The sequence below is a fragment of the Pleurotus ostreatus genome, assembly GCF_014466165.1.
Source record: "Pleurotus ostreatus strain PC9 chromosome Unknown scaffold_1, whole genome shotgun sequence".
NCBI classification, from domain to species: Eukaryota; Fungi; Basidiomycota; class Agaricomycetes; order Agaricales; family Pleurotaceae; genus Pleurotus; species Pleurotus ostreatus.
Window position 1 is genome coordinate 2,120,547 of NW_023503156.1, and position 20,063 is coordinate 2,140,609.

At 50.5% G+C, this 20,063-nt stretch overlaps 10 protein-coding genes and 1 non-coding gene across 11 annotated transcripts; 7 read left to right on the forward strand and 4 right to left on the reverse strand.

The window, feature by feature from the left end:
• Nucleotides 1–186: 186 nt before the first annotated feature.
• On the reverse strand, nucleotides 187–1,088 carry CBC2 (nuclear cap binding complex subunit; the record flags this gene model as incomplete). Its single annotated transcript, XM_036770383.1, has 5 exons — nucleotides 187–234; nucleotides 284–517; nucleotides 572–737; nucleotides 790–911; nucleotides 978–1,088. 5 exons carry the CDS (start codon nucleotides 1,086–1,088, stop codon nucleotides 187–189), a joined length of 681 nt encoding a protein of 226 aa, XP_036636228.1.
• Nucleotides 1,089–1,789: 701 nt separating this feature from the next.
• Nucleotides 1,790–3,481, forward strand: RPT3 (26S proteasome regulatory subunit 6B; the record flags this gene model as incomplete). The annotated part of the gene is made up of 7 exons (XM_036770384.1): nucleotides 1,790–1,822; nucleotides 1,877–2,450; nucleotides 2,504–2,965; nucleotides 3,024–3,092; nucleotides 3,144–3,199; nucleotides 3,253–3,289; nucleotides 3,429–3,481. 7 exons carry the CDS (start codon nucleotides 1,790–1,792, stop codon nucleotides 3,479–3,481), a joined length of 1,284 nt encoding a protein of 427 aa, XP_036636229.1.
• Nucleotides 3,482–3,996: 515 nt separating this feature from the next.
• On the reverse strand, nucleotides 3,997–5,196 carry PRO3 (delta 1-pyrroline-5-carboxylate reductase; the record flags this gene model as incomplete). The annotated part of the gene is made up of 6 exons (XM_036770385.1): nucleotides 3,997–4,124; nucleotides 4,177–4,248; nucleotides 4,301–4,550; nucleotides 4,604–4,772; nucleotides 4,825–5,107; nucleotides 5,172–5,196. The coding sequence occupies 6 exons, from the start codon at nucleotides 5,194–5,196 to the stop codon at nucleotides 3,997–3,999; spliced, it is 927 nt and encodes a 308-aa protein (XP_036636230.1).
• Nucleotides 5,197–5,272: 76 nt separating this feature from the next.
• Nucleotides 5,273–5,889, forward strand: ALG13 (N-acetylglucosaminyldiphosphodolichol N-acetylglucosaminyltransferase catalytic subunit alg13; the record flags this gene model as incomplete). Its single annotated transcript, XM_036770386.1, has 3 exons — nucleotides 5,273–5,534; nucleotides 5,582–5,726; nucleotides 5,778–5,889. The coding sequence occupies 3 exons, from the start codon at nucleotides 5,273–5,275 to the stop codon at nucleotides 5,887–5,889; spliced, it is 519 nt and encodes a 172-aa protein (XP_036636231.1).
• Nucleotides 5,890–5,936: 47 nt separating this feature from the next.
• TRM9 (tRNA methyltransferase, has a role in tRNA modification) lies at nucleotides 5,937–6,927 on the forward strand (the record flags this gene model as incomplete). The annotated part of the gene is made up of 4 exons (XM_036770387.1): nucleotides 5,937–6,053; nucleotides 6,112–6,354; nucleotides 6,405–6,473; nucleotides 6,532–6,927. The coding sequence occupies 4 exons, from the start codon at nucleotides 5,937–5,939 to the stop codon at nucleotides 6,925–6,927; spliced, it is 825 nt and encodes a 274-aa protein (XP_036636232.1).
• A 63-nt stretch (nucleotides 6,928–6,990) lies between these two features.
• EGD2 (GAL4 enhancer protein) lies at nucleotides 6,991–7,729 on the reverse strand (the record flags this gene model as incomplete). The annotated part of the gene is made up of 4 exons (XM_036770388.1): nucleotides 6,991–7,010; nucleotides 7,066–7,333; nucleotides 7,388–7,465; nucleotides 7,517–7,729. 4 exons carry the CDS (start codon nucleotides 7,727–7,729, stop codon nucleotides 6,991–6,993), a joined length of 579 nt encoding a protein of 192 aa, XP_036636233.1.
• Nucleotides 7,730–8,254: 525 nt separating this feature from the next.
• On the forward strand, nucleotides 8,255–13,962 carry HSP90 (heat shock protein 90; the record flags this gene model as incomplete). The annotated part of the gene is given in 17 exon segments (XM_036770389.1): nucleotides 8,255–8,868; nucleotides 8,882–9,527; nucleotides 9,584–10,189; nucleotides 10,242–10,445; nucleotides 10,498–10,649; nucleotides 10,704–10,832; nucleotides 10,892–11,112; nucleotides 11,169–11,197; nucleotides 11,274–11,407; nucleotides 11,465–11,529; nucleotides 11,583–11,827; nucleotides 11,894–12,232; nucleotides 12,290–12,597; nucleotides 12,650–13,047; nucleotides 13,106–13,500; nucleotides 13,556–13,803; nucleotides 13,857–13,962. 17 exon segments carry the CDS (start codon nucleotides 8,255–8,257, stop codon nucleotides 13,960–13,962), a joined length of 4,839 nt encoding a protein of 1,612 aa, XP_036636234.1.
• Nucleotides 13,963–14,350: 388 nt separating this feature from the next.
• Nucleotides 14,351–15,012, forward strand: PC9H_000735 (uncharacterized protein; the record flags this gene model as incomplete). The annotated part of the gene is made up of 3 exons (XM_036770390.1): nucleotides 14,351–14,404; nucleotides 14,460–14,537; nucleotides 14,587–15,012. 3 exons carry the CDS (start codon nucleotides 14,351–14,353, stop codon nucleotides 15,010–15,012), a joined length of 558 nt encoding a protein of 185 aa, XP_036636235.1.
• A 1,737-nt stretch (nucleotides 15,013–16,749) lies between these two features.
• On the forward strand, nucleotides 16,750–18,012 carry SER1 (Phosphoserine transaminase; the record flags this gene model as incomplete). Its single annotated transcript, XM_036770391.1, has 2 exons — nucleotides 16,750–17,869; nucleotides 17,924–18,012. 2 exons carry the CDS (start codon nucleotides 16,750–16,752, stop codon nucleotides 18,010–18,012), a joined length of 1,209 nt encoding a protein of 402 aa, XP_036636236.1.
• Nucleotides 18,013–18,096: 84 nt separating this feature from the next.
• PC9H_000737 lies at nucleotides 18,097–18,199 on the forward strand. The gene has a single exon. It is a non-coding gene; the product is annotated as a tRNA-Ser (tRNA).
• A 64-nt stretch (nucleotides 18,200–18,263) lies between these two features.
• On the reverse strand, nucleotides 18,264–20,038 carry MCH1 (putative monocarboxylate transporter mch1; the record flags this gene model as incomplete). Its single annotated transcript, XM_036770392.1, has 7 exons — nucleotides 18,264–18,519; nucleotides 18,568–18,609; nucleotides 18,673–18,998; nucleotides 19,057–19,453; nucleotides 19,512–19,736; nucleotides 19,795–19,893; nucleotides 19,944–20,038. The coding sequence occupies 7 exons, from the start codon at nucleotides 20,036–20,038 to the stop codon at nucleotides 18,264–18,266; spliced, it is 1,440 nt and encodes a 479-aa protein (XP_036636237.1).
• Between the last annotated feature and the right edge of the window lie 25 nt (nucleotides 20,039–20,063).

The window sequence follows — 20,063 nt, forward strand, 5'->3', positions numbered from 1 at the left end:
CATATGAAGTCCGAATCAGAAGCCCACCGGCTGGTACGACGACTAAATCTACGGCACTTTCAACCCGAGCGCCATGGGTCTGATTTTATGATGCGAGCGAATATCATATATTGAAGAATGTCGAGGCTCCCTCTCAAACGGTCGGAACACGGTTGAAACGTCAACTGGCAGTGAATAGAGATTCGTCTACATCCGCTCGGCTTCAATATCCTCGTCGATACGCGCGCGCTGGCCCTTGGAAAACTTCAGCATAGATAGAATATATAATGTTAATATTACTCACCATTCGACCTTCTCCGTCATCGTCTGGAGACCTCGCTCGTTTCTTGCTGTCGGTAACACCGCTGCCGCTGTTGTCCTTCCAGTCATCTCCACCACCAGCCACCGCACCAACCCCATCCTGGGCGTCCGCGTATCTCTCTTCCACTTCTCTTCGTCTCTCCATTTCCAGTCGTTGAGCTTGGGCGCCCCAGCCGCCGCGGCCTGGGTCGTAATCTTGTCTGTGTTCGTCGCGAACCTAGGTTTGAGTTATTATCAATAGACGTGCTTGCATGGACAGAAACAACATTACCTGACCACCACTTTTACCGCGTCCAAATTGTCGGCCCTCCTTATAACCCAAATCCAAGTCGCAACGAATTATCCGCTCGTCCAGTTTCGTTCCGCTGACGTATCGCATACTGGCCAGGGCCTCTGCATGGGTGTAGTACTCAACAAAGCAAAACCCGCAGGGTGTCCTAATAGAGTTTATTAGACATATGTGTACATGACTGACGACGATATACCAACCTCGTATTCCGGTCAAGCCCCATAATTATCCGCTTGATTCCCCCTCCATCCTCCGAGCTAGCACATTTCGAGAATATCTCGTAAATCTGTTCTTCTGTTGTGTAGAAACTCAAGTTACCAATCTATACAAGGAGTGAGATTGAGTGCCAGTGAGAATGGCAAGGACAAGCCGAAAGCGGAGAGCGCACATATAGGGTGGTCGATTTTGCGAGAAGGTCAGTATGCTTTTGCCGGTCCACCTTTGACTGCGAGTCCTTGTAGTTCGACGGCTGGTCCAACGGTGTTACGATATGGGCCATGGTGAGTATTACGAGACCGTAATGGAATGGAGGCTCGTTAGTATGAAGTGCTCTGAAACTTTGGGACAGGGTCCAACAAGGAGCTAGGAACAGCGATCTCATTGGTTCGGCCAGGATTTCTCAGCCCGCTATTGGCTGTCTGGATGTTTGACTTTATTTGCTCCAAAAAAAGCTCTTTCTCTTCTGATTGGCTGGGGTGAGCGCCAGACTTCGCTGCAAGTAAGTGGTCATGTGAGCCCCCTTGATACCCCCTGATAGGGCACCCAAAACTAACCAGGGGCCGAATGAGGCCAACCGTAGGTTGGGCGATGAGGCCCAACCTGCAAAGCAGCACTTAAAACAGCTTGAGAGAGTGTAATTAGTGTGGGGAATGGCCTACAATAGTTGCCAACATCCCTTATGCAGTGCAAGATGCAACAAAACAAGGTATGAAGCACCAAAGTTCAGATAGTTGCAATTGGGGATTCTGAACATGACCCAGATATATGTGTCCCAAGTGTTGAGTATGCACCAGTCTTCAACGGTCTCGTACATGCCGTGCTCCTAGCATCGGCCCTCAAGCCCAAGTATAGTTGAAGGACCTTCCGACGAAGTGAGCGTGAGGACTATTTGGGACTCTATTCTTCCCACGACCTGACATTACGCGTCTTGCAACTTGCAGCACTTCACCGACTCAGCTTTCACCGCAACGACCAACCACAATGGATGAAATAGGTATCGAACTGAGCAAGGAGGTGAGTGCGCGCGACTACTCGTCTTGTTGTCGTGCTTGACGGTGTGCACGCTAGGAACCGACCTTCGAATCCGTCGTGACGGAGAAGACGGCCTTATACCAGGAGTTGCAGGAGGAGGATTTGTACATCAAGTACAAAAAGCTGACCCGCCACCTCGAGATGCTGGAGATTCAGGAGAGCTACATCAAGGATGAGCAGATGAACTTAAAGCGCGAACTCATTCGGGCGCAAGAAGAGGTCAAACGGATTCAGTCCGTCCCACTCGTTATTGGACAATTCCTGGAGCCGATAGACCAGCATACGGCCATCGTTGGCTCGACGACGGGCTCAAACTATGTCGTCCGCATTCTATCCACCCTCGACCGCGAACTTCTCAAACCCTCATCCTCTGTTGCTCTACACCGTCATTCAAACGCGCTTGTTGATATTCTTCCGCCAGAAGCTGACTCGTCTATATCGATGCTTGGGAAGGAGGAGAAGCCCGATGTAGCATACCAAGACGTCGGAGGCATGGATTCACAAAAACAAGAAATCCGTGAGGCCGTCGAGTTGCCACTGACGCATTTCGACCTCTACAAGAAGATTGGTATCGACCCTCCTCGTGGCGTATTGCTTTATGGCCCTCCTGGTAAGTTACCTGGTCGGATGAAACGTTCGAAGTACTGATAGATGATTCTCTAGGCACGGGTAAGACTATGTTGGTCAAGGCCGTAGCACATCACACCACGGCTTCTTTCATCCGTGTGGTGGGCAGTGAGTTCGTGCAGAAGTACCTTGGTGAAGGTCCTCGAATGGTCCGAGACGTCTTCCGTCTCGCTAGAGAAAACGCACCGTCTATCATTTTCATTGATGAAATTGACGCTATCGCTACCAAACGTTTCGATGCCCAGACCGGTGCCGATCGAGAGGTTCAACGTATCCTGCTGGAGTTGCTGAACCAAATGGATGGATTCGACCAAGGCAGTAACGTCAAGGTCATCATGGCTACGAATCGAGCAGATACATTAGATCCTGCCCTGCTTCGGCCTGGACGACTGGACCGAAAGATTGAATTCCCCCTCCCGTCACGGCGAGAAAGGCGTCTCATTTTCCAAACCGTCACTGGCAAGATGAACCTTGGCCCTGACGTTGACTTGGAAGATTGTAAGGCCGTTTGCTTCAAACTTTCAATTGTCACTCATACAATCTCTTTCTCTTTCAGACGTTTCGCGGCCAGATCGCCTATCGTCAGCAGAAATTGCATCTATCGTACAAGCTGCTGGCCTTCAAGGTACTTTCTACGATTGTTTAATCTCTTGTATTTATTGAGAGCCCTTTGCAGCTGTACGCAAGAACCGATACGTCATACTACCTGTTGACTTCGAAGAGGCGTGGAAAGTACGTTATTTGGCTCTGCTTTTGCGAAGTTTTCAAACTCAATTTTCCCTTAGCAAACGGTCAAAAGGTCAGACGAGACATTGGATTTCTGTGAGTGCTTCCCCCACCATCTACGCTCCATCTGTACTGAATCGCTGGCCTATTTCTCCTCAAGATCGGTGATAAATTGGTTGTTAGGTACGTGAAGCCGCCGCCTCTTTCGATGCGTTTGCACTGACACGACACCCAGTTTTTCGTGTATTCTATTCCACTGCTATACCTTTTCCCTTCGTCCCCGCGTGAACCGAAAGTACCTTTGGAAAGCTCTGTCTTCACTTTGGCGCCTGTTCGATAACACACGGACTTGCGCCCATTAATCTGAGCGAGATAATATCCCCCTTCGCGACGTGGTTCGCGGGCCATCGAACATCGATTCATCGCCAGCCCCCTCCGAAGTCAAGGGACATACATTCGTAGGTAAATAGCCCAAGCTACGTTCCGTAAGTTAGGATGGTGAGTACTACTTCCCAAGGCGGCCCCGTCATCACTGACATTCCTCAGTATTCGACAGAATCAATATACGTTTTGTGTTATTTGCTTCAGTGCCATCGATTCCAACGAAATGCTCTTCAACACTCTGGACAGCGTTGTATACCCACACGACTGTTCTCATTTTATGAGAGCGAGATGAATGATTCCGAGGGTACATATGTACTTTCGACCTGTCCTCATCAACGCTCGCTTCCAAAAGTTTGAGCGTTGCTGGGACGCAGGCACATACATGTTTTTGATACATTGATAATATGATATTTGCATGCCTACTTCTTGCCTGGTTGTCCAAGCTCGCTTGCTCGTTCTGTAGCAATCTGAATGCCTCGTGCGATGGTGGAACGTACTCGTCCGTCTTCTAAAGCAAGTAGACCCGCAATCGTGCACCCTCCCGGGGCTAGAGAGGGAAGTGTCAATCCGAGTTCGTTGATTCGTGATTCTATACTGACTAGTAACTGCATCCTTTATTTGTGCAGGATGCGCTCCCACTTGCAATACCATCCGAGCTGCACCTTGGAGTGCTATTTTGCCGTCAGAAGACATCTCGAACGAAAGGCAACAGATAGGACGCACTCTGCGCAGCTAATTCCAAAGCTTCCGCTCTAGGCAAGCCCATCATCACCCCGCCGTCAGCCATTGCCTCGAGGAATATACAGGCGAAAGCGGGACCAGAACCAGATAGCGCGGTGCACGCATCGAAGTGTTTCTCCTCTAAGAATCTACATCTTCCGATCGAGGAGAAGATCTTCAATATTCTCGCGGTGTCCCTCTCTGCTTCCGCTGATTCTGGGATTGGTGAGACGACGGTCATTCCTTCTCGTATCTAACACCTGGGGATCAGCAACACAATGATACAGCAACAGGATTAGGTGTTACCTTGCAAGGGGTGTTGGGCATTGCTCGTATGACTGTCGTAGATGGGAGAATCCATTCGTTGAGTTGGGAAAGGGTGACACCAGCGAGGATACTGATCAGGAGCTTGCTGTCCAAGGCCTGCCTCATTCCTGGCTCTTCCAGGATCGTATGGGCGAGCTGAGGCTTGCAACTACCCACCTCCTTTGAATAGGGGGACGCGATATTGTAGGCAAGATACATACCATAGAAGAATAACATCAGCCTGCTGGACCGCCCACAGATTATTCGACACCACGATCTCGACCTGTCTTCCGAGATTGGCGAATGTCGCGGTCAGCTTCTTCCCACTTTGCTCCTTGCTGACACAGGCGATGAATCTGGTCGGCACTGTGACATCTGGGGTGTTCACGGGGGTCAAAGTGCCAGGAGTATGCGATTCCCACTTCGGAAAGTCGCTTTTGTTGCGATGTGGTTCCAAACTGGCCACGACGCCAGACAATATCGCGATGCCCATCGTTCCACATCCTAATCAACGCCGCAACGCGACTATCAGACCCTCGCGTCGTCGATATGAGGAATCGCCACACACCTAGCACGCAGAGAGTATAGCCCATTGCCACGTAAAAGTTCGAAAGCAGGTGTCGTTAGATCAATAATCCAGAGATTTTCCATTTTGTGCACAAATTAGCCATGCTTGTGTTTGTCACAGTCGGCTCAACCAAGTTCGACGCGCTCATCCAGGCTGTTCTTTCGGCCGATGTGCTGCAGTGTCTACAGGCGAAGGGCTACACGAGTCTGGTAGTCCAGTGCGGAAACTCGCGGACTGATGAACCTGTGCCAAATGAGGGAAAGACGAAAATGAGGAGAGAAGGGGTGGACATCGAGTTGTGGAAATTCAAGCCATCGCTCGAGGAGGAGTACGAGAATGCAGACCTCATCGTTAGCCATGCTGGTACTGCACTTTCAACGTAGATAATGCACAAGCTGACAATTCCTTAGGCTCGGGCACTATCCTAGATGTGCTAAGGAGGGACAAACCATTGATCGTGGTACCGAACCCAACACTGCTGGATAACCACCAGCAAGAATTAGCTCGAGCTCTGAGCGAGCAGTCATATTTGCTACGGTCGAGCGTCGACCCAAGGTCAGTTAACAGCGGCCCTTTGGTTCGCCTCCTGATGCTGGATCCACGCAGTGAATTATCTCAAGTGATCAGGGATTTGGTTCCATCAGAGTTGCGCAAGTTCCCTGCGATGGATGGAAGTCGATTCAGGCAGATCCTTGACGAAGAGATGGGTTTCCTGTAGAATTCCTGTGATATCTGACTATCATCCTCTCTTCATCCGTGACCACCATGCCCCCAAAGGTCGAAGCGACTGTCGTAGACCAAGACGCACAGAAATACGAGCAGTTGCACGTCCATGAAGTGTATGAGCAAATTGCGGGTCATTTCTCTTCAACGAGGTATAAGGTACCCCGAGACTCGTATTCTTTGGCATGGAGATCTTCACAATCGATATATCTTTCAGCCGTGGCCGATAATCGCTTGTTTCTTAGCTAGTTTGCCAACGGGATGGGTTGGATTGGATTCCGGGACAGGCAACGGAAAGTATCTACCGTTGCCCGCGGACAGACCTGGGTGTCTAATGACGATTGGAATGGATCGCAGTCAAAACCTACTGAATGCAGCCAGGACCGCAGGTGGTACAGATGTGATCAGAGAGGTTGTTAGAGGCGATGTGCTTGATAACCCTTGGAGGAGAGGTATATTCGTAAGAAACAAATTCCCGTCTATAGAAGGATCGTTCAAATGCTGTCTTAGGATTACTGTATCTCAATTGCAACTATCCATCACTTGGCAACCCACGAGCGTCGAAAGCTGGCCGTGCAGGTAGGAGGACTTGCGTCGTCGGATGATCTGTTAACTGATCACCTTTGGCGACGTACAGAGGACGTTGCAGGCGGTTTCACCGAACCACGGTCGAGTTTTGATCTACGTATGGGCCATTGATCAAGATGAACTGTCGAAACGGCAAATACCCAAGGACAACGAAACGCGGGCGGGCCAGGATGTCTTCGTGCCCTGGGTACTATCGACTCAGAAAAAGTCAGAAGCAGACAGTGTACAAACTCAAAGTCAAGTCTACAACCGATATTACCATATGTTTGCAGAAGGAGAACTCTCCGCTTTGGTGCACGAAGCAGCAACGGAATTGGGGATGCTGGTAGATCGAGAATCGTCAAATGGGGACCCTGGAACGAGGGGTGTTGAAGTCGTGCAGGACGGATGGGAGCGATCCAATTATTATGTGGAACTGAGACTTTGGGAGAACGGTCAAATATAGCAAAATGCAACAATGATGTGTATTTTCAATCCAAAGATAGCAACAAAAGAAGGTCAAGAAAGATCACTCGCTAGCAGCCATGACTGCAAAAGTAGGCTGTCAGAACTTTGAAACTAAAAAGAATGAAGAAGCACGTACTAGCATTAATGAGATCTCCTCCTGAATCCTTGAGTGCGCGGACAGCCTTCGCACGCGAGCAGTTGACTTGCTGCATGACAAGGTCGATGTCCTTTTGGTCAATACCCGTCTCATCTACGGGACCATCGTCTTCAGGAGCCTCGAGCTCTGGGATGTCGTCGTCGTCGTCGGCCCCACCAGCGGCAGAACGCTCGAGTTCAGGAACACCTCCACCAGAAGGCATTTGCTGAGCAGCCCCGAGCCCGGCTTGGGAGTTCATGTCTTCCATCTATGTTTGTGACAAATGAATATGGTTCAAGAGTAAGATGGCAACCTAGCGTACCTTGGCCTCGCCGAAGACGATGTAGCAGTCGCTGTTTGGAGACTTGTATACATCCGGGGAAGCGAGGACGAAGAGGACCTATTGGAAGCATTGAGTTGATTCTCTCCAGCCTGATAGTATGTGCCCTACATTCTTCGGTCTTCGCAGCGTCACTCGGGTGATGTTGGGAACCCTCTTCAAGCCAAGGCTGAGCAGAGCCTTACGGGCCTTGCGCTCGGAACGAGACTGGATTTTGTCGAGAGCGGCAGCGGAAGTGGGGTCCTCCTCCTGGTCGTGCTCATGGTCGTCGTGATCATGGTCGTGATCGGAGTGGTCGGATGCTACTTCTTCAATGTGTGACATCTGCGAGAAAGGGCAGTCAGCCAACGTGTCCACGATGCATCCATCGAAGGCGCGAGCGACAGAGTCTTCGCAGAAAGGGATTGCGGTCGGACATGGGTTCTAGAGGGCTCACCTGTAACGCGACTTATCCAAGGGTCCTTTTGCTCGCTGTTGGACACGACGACGACGGATAGCGCGTTGTTTACTTTGGCTTGGTTAACCCCTTCAATCCAAACAAGCGTTGCCCCTTTCCCCTATCGTTCCGAGGCAACGGTCACTCTGTTGATGAGAGCAAGCCTCAAAGGGTGATTGACGATCTTCAATGATTGGTTCTATTTCAGGACGAAGTAGTTTCTTCTCCAAGTCGAGAAACATAACCTACATTGCTTTGAATTTACCTCTTAGGATCGTGTGTTAGGAACTTGGAAGTAAGGACGGCCATGTGGTGGCTGTGCTGCGTTCTAGGGGTAGGTGAAGCGTGATTCTTGCCCTTTGCCATTGTGGCTCCTTGTGGCTGCCAGAGGCCTTGTGTCCTTGACTCTGTCCATGCCGCAGTCCCTACTCCTGCGACAACTGCGCGCGGTTCTGGATAAGAATGAGAGCGTTTCCCTGACTCAATTACTGACGACTGTAGACGATCTCGTGCTCGCAACTTCTGCGGATTCTGAAAACACGAATGACTCTGATCTCGACGATGAACTCCAAACTATCCACGACGAATGCGCGGACCACTCTCCTTATCACCTAGAGGTCTTCCTGGCGGTGCTCTTCCATCTATGTCCTATCACCCCACCAATCTCGATCATATCGTCTTGGTTTGACCTCGTATTACGACCTGCTCTACGCGAACCGAAGCTACCTAAAGTAGCCGTCAAGCATGCAAAGGAACTAATAATACATGCACTACAACAACCAGATCCCGATACCTCTAGTGACGATGGATCACGAGCGGGAAAGAAGGCGATGCCTAGCGAGTTGCGGAGGAGGCTGATGGACCTGTATCTACTCGACGCGTTTAATGAAGGTTCGGGGGGTGATATACTCGAATGGGCTGAGTTGGATCAAGAGCAAAAGGAGTCACGCGCGTGTTGGAAAGCCAACTTGGAAGATATCCTACTGAAATACGGAGCAGAGCACCCACAGGCGAGTGACTTCCTGCTGTACTCTGTTCAGATCGACGAACTTTAGGCAGGACCTCATGACTGAAGTGTACATGCACTTCTCGGCACCCTCCGCACGACTACAATTACTTATGTTCCTCAATCTTTATACCTCTGAGCCACCATTTCAGCAATCTGCAAGTATCCTTGCTCCTCATCCCCTCATGACCAGTTTATTATCCTGTCTATTATTGGATAAATCCTCGACGGTCTGCAATATTGCCCTCACGCTGATCGTCAAAATCCTCCCCATTTTCGCGGTACATGCAAACGACGAACTGGAGAACATGCTACCGAGCCTCTTCGCCATCCTTGCCAGAATGATGTGTTGGAAGGAAAGGCCACCATCCACGCACCTCGATGATCCCGACGACGATTATAGTGCGGACGCGGAAGTACTAGAGCCCAGCATGGAGGATTCTCTGCAGCTTCGAGCTGACCACGCATGGCAGCGGCTGGAGCTATCTTTTGAATCCACTTCATCATCCCCTCCTTCCCCTCGACAATTCTTCACCATGCTGTATTACCTTTTCCCATGTAATGTCCTTCTATTCCTTAGGAAGCCTGTGGGGCATCTTACCGCAAACAACCTCGTCTGTCCGTACACCGCCAACTGGGAAGACGTTCTAGACGAGAACAAGATCAGAAGTAAAAGCGAGGTGATTGTCTTAGTCAACAAGCTATTGATTGAGCTGCATTCTCAAGGGAGTTCTAGAGTCTCCTTCGCAGTCATGCGTGCCATCCGTCTATCGTGTGGCAGGATGCTGCAGCGGAAATGGCTGAGCCTAACTTCTGGTCCCAACATGACGTTGCGGGCATCGTCAGCGAGGCGAGCTTGCTTGATTTACGGAATGCCACGGTTAGCCTGCGTGCTCGTGTAGACGCCACTGCATCAGAAACGGTCTCGACAACCCACGGCTCTGAAGCCTCGGAAGAGGGTATATCCGATGATTTCCATATAACGAGGGAATCCGAGAGGCAGACGGTGATATCATTGGAAGACATGATTTCCACCTCCGTCGCTCTCAGATACGATGCAAATGTCGAAATACTGGCGCCGACCTCGGCATGGACGAGACGACTATTCCATCGCACCGATACGCCCCGCGATGTTCGCAGCTCACCCCCACAGCAGTCACTACCCGAGGACCAATCCTCCCATGTTCCTGAGGCCATCTCTGCGTTGCAGAGGGAAGTGCTACTACTACGAAACGAACTCAACCTCGAGCAGTGGCTGTCTCGGGAAAATGCCAAACATATTGGTAGGTTGTATCATGATCGTGTGCTATCAAAGAACGCCGAGGCAGAGCGGCAGGGCCTGGTGAGTGAATGTATATATCTGTGACAATGGTATATTCACTCCCGCATTTCAGTTCAACAAACTCAGAAAATACAGGGCTCAGGTAGTCCGTCTAGAGGCCGAACTCAAGGAGCATAAGGCACAGGCGTCTTCAGCCAAGAACAAATACGCTGATTGGAATACCGAACTCCAGAGCAAGCTGCGCGAACTTAGGGAAGAGAAGAAGTCGTGGATAACTGAGGCCGCAGCTTTACGGACTGCGGAGAATCAAGCAAAGGTGCCTTTCCTCGTTACTCCCAAATTTAGAACTCGAACCTTACCGCGACCAGACATTATTCCAAGCGCAGGAGAGCTTACTCAGTGATGCTAAAGACCAAGTTTTCAAGCTCAAAACACAAATAACGGAGAACCAACATAAAATCGACCGTCTCCGGGATTACGAAAAGCAGATCGAGCAGCACATTAGGATGCAGAGACTGTGGTATGTTCTATGAATCATCGGTAGACTCTTTAATTACGCAACCTTTACCTTTAGGGAGGAAGATTTCCAGAAATTTAACGACCGTGGCGAACAAATTGAACTCATGAGAAACGGGTGGAAGCAGATGGAATTGCGTTTAGAAAGCTACCAACAGGCGGCGATACAGTCTGAAGGAACCATCAGGTGCGATGCCGCCAAACAAACTTCTGGCTTGGGCTGTATTGATGTATCGCAATTTCCAGAATACAGCAGGCAGAAATCGATGAGTTACGTGCACAGTTGGATCAGCCGCAGCCGCCTACATCACGGTTCAATTTGGGCGAAGAGCAGTTAAAGCAGTTCACTGAAGAGAAGCAGCGGTTGATCTCGACGAATACGAGGTTGAGAGATGATAACTCTGAGATGAGGGAAGAGATAGAGGAGCTGCGGGCGATGGTGGAGTTGCTCAAGGGTCAGGTCTCTGGTAAGAGAGGACTTATTTCTGAACCCAGAGCCAGCCCAGTGCTGTACGTGTAATAGGTAGTCGGGATATAACTTACTTCAAGTTGGTTAGGCGCCCTAATCGATATTCTCACCGTCCAAATTGAGGAATTATTGAGCTGATCGTTCTAGCACTTTCCACAGGATGATCACCGAAACTTCCAGAACGATACTGCTAGAATTTATAAAGGCGCGCAAGGGCGATGGTATCTTCACCGTTTCTTTCATCTTTGTTACTTCCATTACCTCCACCTCCTCCCCATCGCAAACCCCACCAAGTGAGTGCCATACCCTAATCTGCCACTGATCTCGCCTTCTTATCAGTGTCTTTGCAGCAACATGTCGACAGAAAGCTTCGGATTCCAAGCTGAGATCAGCCAGCTTTTGGACTTGATCATCAGTACGCGTCCTTCCACTGCATCTTGCGTTAACGGTGCTGACGCGTTTGTAAAGACACTTTCTACTCCAACAAGGAGATCTTCCTTCGCGAGCTGATCTCTAACTGCTCTGATGCTCTCGACAAAATCCGTTACGCGTCGCTGACGGACCCGTCTGTCCTCGAGACTGGCCGGGATCTATACATCCGCATCGTCCCCGACAAGGAGAACAAAGTACTCTCCATCCGTGACACCGGTATCGGTATGACCAAGGCCGACTTGGTTAACAACCTGGGCACGATCGCCAAGTCTGGCACAAAAGTGGGTTTTACGGTTTTATTTTAATCTTCTGCTGAGCTCCGGATGTTAACATCTCTGATCGCTTAGGGCTTCATGGAGGCTCTCAACTCCGGTGCCGATATTTCTATGATCGGTCAATTCGGTGTCGGTTTCTACTCTGCGTACCTCGTCGCCGAGCGAGTGCAGGTCATCACAAAACACAACGACGACGAACAGTACATCTGGGAGTCTGCCGCCGGTGGCACCTTCACCATCACCCTCGACACCGTCAACCCACCTCTCGGACGTGGTACCGAGATGCGTCTCTTCCTCAAGGAAGATCAGGTCGAATACCTCGAGGAGAAGAAGATCAAGGACATCGTCAAGAAGCACTCCGAATTCATCTCCTACCCCATCCAGCTCGCAGTGACCAAGGAGGTCGAGAAGGTTAGTGTTGATCTTTTTGGGCGGGAGCACGTGCCTAATATTTACTTAATATTATAGGAGGTTGAAGACGACGAGGAAGTCGCGGAAGAGGAGGACGCTGAGAAGCCCAAGATCGAAGAAGTCGAAGACGATGACGACAAGCCAAAGGAGAAGAAGACGAAGAAGATCAAGCAGCAGGAGACCACCAACGAAGAGTTGAACAAGACGAAGCCCATTTGGACGCGTAACCCCCAGGACATCACGAACGAGGAATACGCCGCCTTCTACAAGAGTCTTACCAACGACTGGGAGGACCACCTTGGCGTCAAGCACTTCTCGGTTGAGGGTCAGCTTGAGTTCAAGGCTATCCTCTTCATCCCTAAGCGGTATGTTATTTTCGATTTTGCGTTATGTGCAAGGTCATTGACAGCGTCACAGTGCACCTTTCGATCTCTTCGAGTCAAAGAAGAAGCGCAACAACATCAAGCTCTATGTCCGCCGTGTCTTCATCATGGACGACTGCGAGGAACTCATTCCCGAGTACCTCAACTTCGTCAAGGGTATCGTCGACTCTGAAGATCTCCCTCTCAACATCTCCCGTGAGACCCTCCAACAAAACAAGATTCTCAAAGTCATCCGCAAGAACATCGTCAAGAAGTGCCTCGACCTGATCTCCGAGATCGCTGAGGACAAGGACAACTTCAAGAAGTTCTACGAGTCCTTTGGCAAGAACTTGAAGCTCGGTATCCACGAAGACGCCCAGAACCGAAGCAAGCTCGCTGAATTCCTCCGATTCTACTCCACGAAGTCCTCCGATGAGCAGATCTCCTTGAAAGGTACGTATCTCATGCACTAAGACTGTCTAGACCATCGTTAATGAATGCTCCGGATTAGACTACATCACACGCATGCCCGAGGTACAGAAGACGATCTACTATCTCACCGGTGAATCGCTCGCCGCTGTCCGTGACTCGCCCTTCCTCGAGGTCCTCAAGCAGAAGGGCTTCGAAGTCCTGCTCCTTGTCGATCCCATTGACGAATACGCCATCACACAGCTCAAGGAGTTCGAGGGCAAGAAGCTCGTCTGTGTCTCGAAGGAAGGGCTCGAGCTCGAGGAGACTGATGAGGAGAAGGCGGCCCGTGACGCCGAAACCGCTGCTTTCAGCGACCTCTGTGCTGCTGTCAAGGAAGCTCTCGGCGACAAGGTAGAGAAGGTCGTCGTTTCCAACCGTATCACCGACTCCCCTTGTGTCCTCGTTACTGGCCAATTCGGTTGGTCGTCGAACATGGTAAGTATCTCCATTTCACGAAGGTTAATCGTCCATTCTCATCATCAACATTCAGGAACGTATCATGAAAGCGCAAGCCCTCCGTGACTCGTCAATGTCCTCGTACATGGCTTCGAAGAAGACGCTTGAACTTAACCCCAAGAACCCCATCATCAAGGAATTGAAGCGCAAGGTTGCTGAGGACAAGGCCGACAAGTCTGTCCGCGACTTGACCTACCTGCTCTTCGAAACCTCTCTCCTCACTTCTGGCTTCTCGCTCGAGGACCCAACATCGTTCGCCAAGCGCATCAACCGTATGATTTCGTGAGTGTTTTGCATTTGTAATGGAGTATTTTTATACTGAACATGCGTTTCAGGTTGGGTCTTGATGTCGACGAGGAGGAGTCAGAACCAGCGCCTGCTGCTGAGGCTCCTGCTGCCTCAGAAGCTGCCGCAACGTCTGCCATGGAGGAGATCGACTAAGGGATATAGAGGCGCCGCATTTTTCTTTGCTTACATCTGGTTTTCGACACTCACGCACATACACATCCATTCAATCTGCATTCTGAATATTGTATAATCACGATACAAAAATAACATATCTTTCCTGACTCGATTTGAATTTCGTGTGATTTGAGTATGAGAGCTGTCTATCAAGCTCGTGTGAAAGCGTGTGACCATATATGAAGGGGTTGGGCGTGGAAGCAGCGTGCATCAGCCCTGTCCTTAACCGCGACCTTCCCCTCATTGTTCTCCCTTCCCCTAATCGACCGTACAATGGCCGTCCTTCCTTAGTCCCCCATTCATATAGTCTGTCACATATCATATACAATCATCTAGTATCGCCTCTGCAATCTCCGCTACCACCACAATGCCCACCGTTGTTGCCCCCCAGCCTACGCGTCCAATGGCCCTCCTATCACTTGTGAGTCGCTTTGGCCCCCCATTGTGCTCAGCCGGTCTAATACCACGTTTCGTAGTCGACACCACCACCCCCTATGCTGGGCTCCCCCATCGAGCTCACGCGTCGCGACACAGAATCCCATCGCGCTACTTGGGTAGGTGTTTGAGGTATTATTCCCCTAGACGCCGCTTAACAACGCGTAGGCCCCCAAACAGCGACCAGCTCGAAGGGCGCCTCGTCGACAGCTCTTCTCGTCGTACAGCCGATCGCACTGTTGCTGCGTCGAATGCCCCATCATTCCGTCGTCGCGTCCACCACTGCATTTCAGCGCGACTGATGCCCTCGATCTGCCGTTCCAGCCGATCACTCAGGAAGTAGACCTTCCTTCCGCCGGCCCCGGCCCCATCCGCCGACGCAAAGCTTTGACACGCCCCAGCCCCCTCGAACCGCCTCGAAACCACCCATATTTGCTTGACATCGACATCCCATCATTGCGCGATGCACGCCCGATCACGCCGACGCGTAGCGCTCCCCCTAATCACCAGATCCAATTTCGCAACCTCATGCCTGTATTATTATGCGACATCGACGACGAATCACCGTCGCCACACTCACCTGCTCTGCAATGAACAATGAATATCATCGAATCAACGATCAGTCAATCGAATCAACCATTTACTGCCCATCACGCCTTCGCAATCACTGCAACGATATCATCGCCAACAGGCCATTTACTACCAGAAACTGCATCCATCTAACGTTATCGCTCTGAATCGCCCAGCATTCGCATTATCGAATCTCCTGTTGTATTTTTTCTACGTAACGTTATTTTATCATCTCCAACGCTTCGGACGTTGACGTCTCGACTACCTCGTATCCTTGAATCCTCATTGTCTTCATTACCAGCTTACTTATCACGCATCATCTGCCACTGACCACGTATATTTATCCAGTATTTAGTAGCTAGCTCCATTGACGCTTCCATAATTGCCCATGTAATCACGACTCCTATACGCCTATATATAACGGCTTGCACTGCAACAGACACTTTTCCTAATTCCATACTTATGAGAGATCGAAGACAGCTGGGAAGACTCGGCGAGCGTTGCGACGCAACACTGAGAACACGGAGGGTAATGAACTAGTGTCGCAGTACTGTATGAAAACTATATTTGGCGTCAAACCAAACCAGAGACAGTGGAAATTATACCTTGGTGGTCTAACTCCCTTGGGTTCGTATTTCAGCATAATTTAGATATTTATACATGCAGGGGGGTACGACGAAGACGAAATGACGGCCACAAAGAATCGAAGAGGGCCCGATCATCAATTTGGGTCGCCCGCAGAACCAAGTAATGACCGGGTTTCCTCATTCCTGCCTGCGAGGTATTCCGCCACGCCGGCTTCACCTGCCCAGTCGAAAGCCACACAATTGCTAATGCTGAACGTTCAGCCGTCGACCGTAATCATGATGTTATTCGCTCGAAAGTCGCCATGCACGAGATGTGCGGTCTTCATTAACGAGATCTCCCGAAGTTCGATAGAAGCCTTAAGAAGACTTGGCGCTAGCGGGGATCCTTCTTGGGTGCAACAAGAGGAGAGTAGTTTCCAATCGTCAAGAGGCTTCGCGGCCGGTACCCCTTCGAGTGCTTGGCGGCCATACAGCTCTTTGGAGCGACGTCGTGGTGTTGGAGGTGCCGGTGCACATGTACGGAATATAGAGAACTCGCGCCAGCTCGACGCGGCGCGCGTGCGTACGATCATGCATGGCAGCATGGTTTTGCTAAGCATCGAGTCCCTCAAACAAGGCTCCTGCAACGGTGAAAATATTGCCTAAGTAGATCATATCATTCAGCGAGCGGCACAAACGCGGTAGACAAGAATACTGACCTGGGGACCCATCGGTTGGTCGGCTAAATTTGATAATTCATTCTAAACCTGAAAGACGGTCGGATGAAAGAGGTTCTGGCCCTGGGATACGACTTTCTCTCTTTCGACAAATTGACTGATAAGAGTCCTCAATGCTGTCAATTCCGCTTTCGAAAAAAAAGGTTGGTTGGGACCATTGAGGCTTCCAGGCAACGAACTCTTGCATAAATCATTCATTACGGAGGAACATTTTACCAGCAGTTACGGTCCTGTCGCTGTGTACTGCGCTTCGCTGGTGGGACTCCCGCTCCCGTCGACGGCGAGGAATTCGGAGCGTGAGCCTTTGTGAGCCCCTGAAGTTTGCAGACAAATATTGCCTGTAATGGGAGCGTGAGGGCTGCATGGGGTAACCCAGGGTAAATCCTTGGGCGCTACTATGAACGGTGGAGAACCTCACCAGTTCTCCTCACGAGTCACGAATCTTATCAGCAACCTTCATGACTAGAGTTATAAACTTCGGAGCTGGCCCATCTGCCCTCCCACAATCGGTCCTCGAAGAAGCAGCCAAGGGCTTGCTCAACTTCCATGGCACAGGGATCGGTGTAGCTGAAATTTCCCATCGGTCGAAGGCCTTCACAGGATTTCTGACCAGCCTTGAGTCGTTAATCCGTACACAACTCGATGTGCCAGCCACTCATTCAATTCTGTTCACTCAAGGCGGCGGCACTGGCCAATTTTCCGCCGTCGTCTTGAATTTACTGGCCCGACACCGTCTGCTGCATCCTGATCTAACCGACGCGGAGCGCCACCTGGACTATGTGATCACAGGGTCCTGGAGCAAGAAAGGTGCAGATGAAGCGAAGCGGCTCGGAGGGGGCACAGTTAACATCGCCGTCGATTCTCGTCCTTACTCAAAGGATGGGAAATCATTTGACAACATCCCCACTCATGACCGCTACTCTTTCTCACCCGATCCTGCGTTGATCTACTACTGCGAAAACGAAACTGTGGATGGCGTGCAGTTCGGGTACGAAGAAGGGGACCAGACGTCGTTCCCCTTCGAGTTGTTTCCGCAGGGCACTTTGCTGCCGCTGGTGGCGGATTACTCGTCCTCGTTTATGAGTCGCCCCATCCCGCGTCTCGCAGACCACGCGGTGATCTACGCCGGAGCACAGAAAAACATTGGCCCAGCGGGGCTTACTATCCTCATCGTTCGTCAGGACTGCCTCGTCGATGTAGATGCTGCTGCGAAACTCGGCGCCGTCCCTGTGCCGTTGTCAATGTCGTACAAGGTATTGGCAGACGCCAAGAGCTTGTATAACACTCCTTCAGTATTACCTATCTACATTGCTGGACTAGTCCTCGAAAGGATGAAGGAGAACGGCGGAATGCCGTATTACGAAGACGTCAACAGACGAAAGGCTGAGAAAGTCTACGCCGCGTTGAAACGGGGTGAAGCAAAGGGTGTCATGCAATCCAAAGTCAAGGAAGGCGGCGGGCGTAGTTGGATGAATGTCGTGTTTGACATCGTCGGTGGTCCCGATGCCCTCAGTAAATTCATCTCTGGAGCCGAAGCGAAGGGGCTGCATGAATTGAAAGGACATCGTTCAGTTGGAGGTTTGTTCTATTGTTGCAATCCCCATTCGCTTAGCGAACTGACATCCTTAACAGGAGTTCGGGCATCACTATACAACGCCATCACAGAAGATCAAGTAGATCAACTGGTAGCTTACATGGACGAGTTCACGAATGCGAATTGAAGAATCAAATTAATTGTAGAATTAGTGAGGCGATGGCATGCTTGTGATTCTCGAGTTGTATACTTCGTGGTCCTCGTCCCTCTGGTCACTTTGCCGGAGTGGTTAACGGGATCGCCTGCTAATGGAGCCACCTCCTTAGCTTAGCGGTTGGGCTTTGCCCGCGTGTGTTCGAATCGCACAGGTGACGCTTTTTGCTTCACAAATAAACGGGCCAAGGAATGAAAATAACTACAGCACAACATGACGTATCCTCATAGATGTCCTTTCCAAGCTTTCCATAAATACAATGTCGCAAGTAGAGCGACTGAAAGAGACACGAAGCTAGTCCAGAATGTTGGAATCCAGCACGAAGTGCCGATGCATAGCCCGCCGCCTACGCTTTGCTTTGCTGACACGAAGGCGTATAAGTAAGAGAAAATGGGTGTGCCGATGAAGGGAGCGTATGTGAGGGCCCCGAAGTTGCGACCTAGTGAGGGTACGCCCCATATTGCGGATAGGATGCTCGGTCTACAAAGGTTCGACGTTACTCCATTGAAGGCAGAGACGCTCACTTACAACAATGTGAAGATGGTACCATACGACATCCCGATGCCGGCGCTATGGATTTGATACCAAGTTAATATGGCGCCCCGAAAATATTTCATAGTTCTTCCTCTTTACCTAAGTATCCATATTTTCTGTGGTTCATCAATGGTGAAGATCATGACCAGACTGCTGATGACAAGCAACGCAGTGGGCACCGATATGAATGCGACCCTGCTAATGAAATGGTGACTCGGAAGGGCGCGAAGACCCGAAGGCAAGTGAGAAGCAACTGGCGAAATGAAATCAGCCAGGGGCCCTACCACGATTCTCGATGCCGTATTCGAGAAGGAGATCAAGCGAACTTGTTGTGAAGCTATCGCTTCCATTGATTCTTGACTGTGGACCGTCGATTTCGAAACCGAAAGAACGATGGTGCCAATGTTAGAGATGATCATTTCACACTGTTGAAAATGGTATGTAGGATGAACTGTAATGAAAGATCAGGGAGAATGGACGCACGTAACCGAGTGTTAGGACACAAGCGAGGAATAGTATCCAGAAGAATCGATCAGAAAGGAGGCCCAGGAGACTGTCGTCGCGAGGCTGCTGCTGAGTCCCTGGTTCACCTGGGGCCGATTGAAGTAGTGGCGTGTGTTCACTCGGTTGAGCTAGTGGTACGGGCGTTGGCTTGGGAATTCTCAGGGTAACAAAACCGCAGAGGTGCACGACCCCAGTGCAAATAGCCAGAAATCGCAGAAACGGAATAACCTGCAATCCGGATGCAGTGGTGAAGAGATTGGATGCAAGGAGCGACAAAAATAGGGGGGATAGGCCGAAAACGGCCGTGCTCAGCCCAGATGCAATCCCTGGGTGATTAGGAAAACACTGGGCCGCTGAGAAGAGCAACGAGAAGTACCTGCGAGCGCCGAGATAATATAAGCTATGTGCTCTATCGAGCCAGTGAAGACACTGACGAGAACACCGTGCCCAAGCCGGCGACGAAGAAATAGAGCGTGAGTTTGTAGAATGTGGCGGATGAAAAGACGTTGACGTCGTCAGGCGCCATTGATATTTCATGGGAGAAACACGAGAAAGCAGCTGAGAACATAACCGAGGCGACGAGAGAGCAGGCGGCCGGCCCATAATAATCAATCATGTAGCCAACGAGGACCGAGAAGGGATATTGTCCAACCATACCGCTGTGCGCACGCGCACATTTCAGATCGTAGTATATGTGTGGTTTCGAAGTTGACTTACGCCAGGACGATTGTAGTCAGTTGAGGCTGCGTCAATTTCAAATGAGACACCAGAGCCGGTGAGATGATGGGGAATATGAATATCCCGCCTGCGAAGAGGCTGCACCGTGGGTCAGTTTCTTTATTCCAATATTTCGATTCAGAGCTCACGCATTGACGATAATTGAGCAGCATGCTACACCTTTCCTGACAACAGGCAGTGATAGTCGAAGTTCCATAAGAGGATACGTATTAGCGCCGATCATGAAGCTTAGTTCGGAAGCTTGTGCG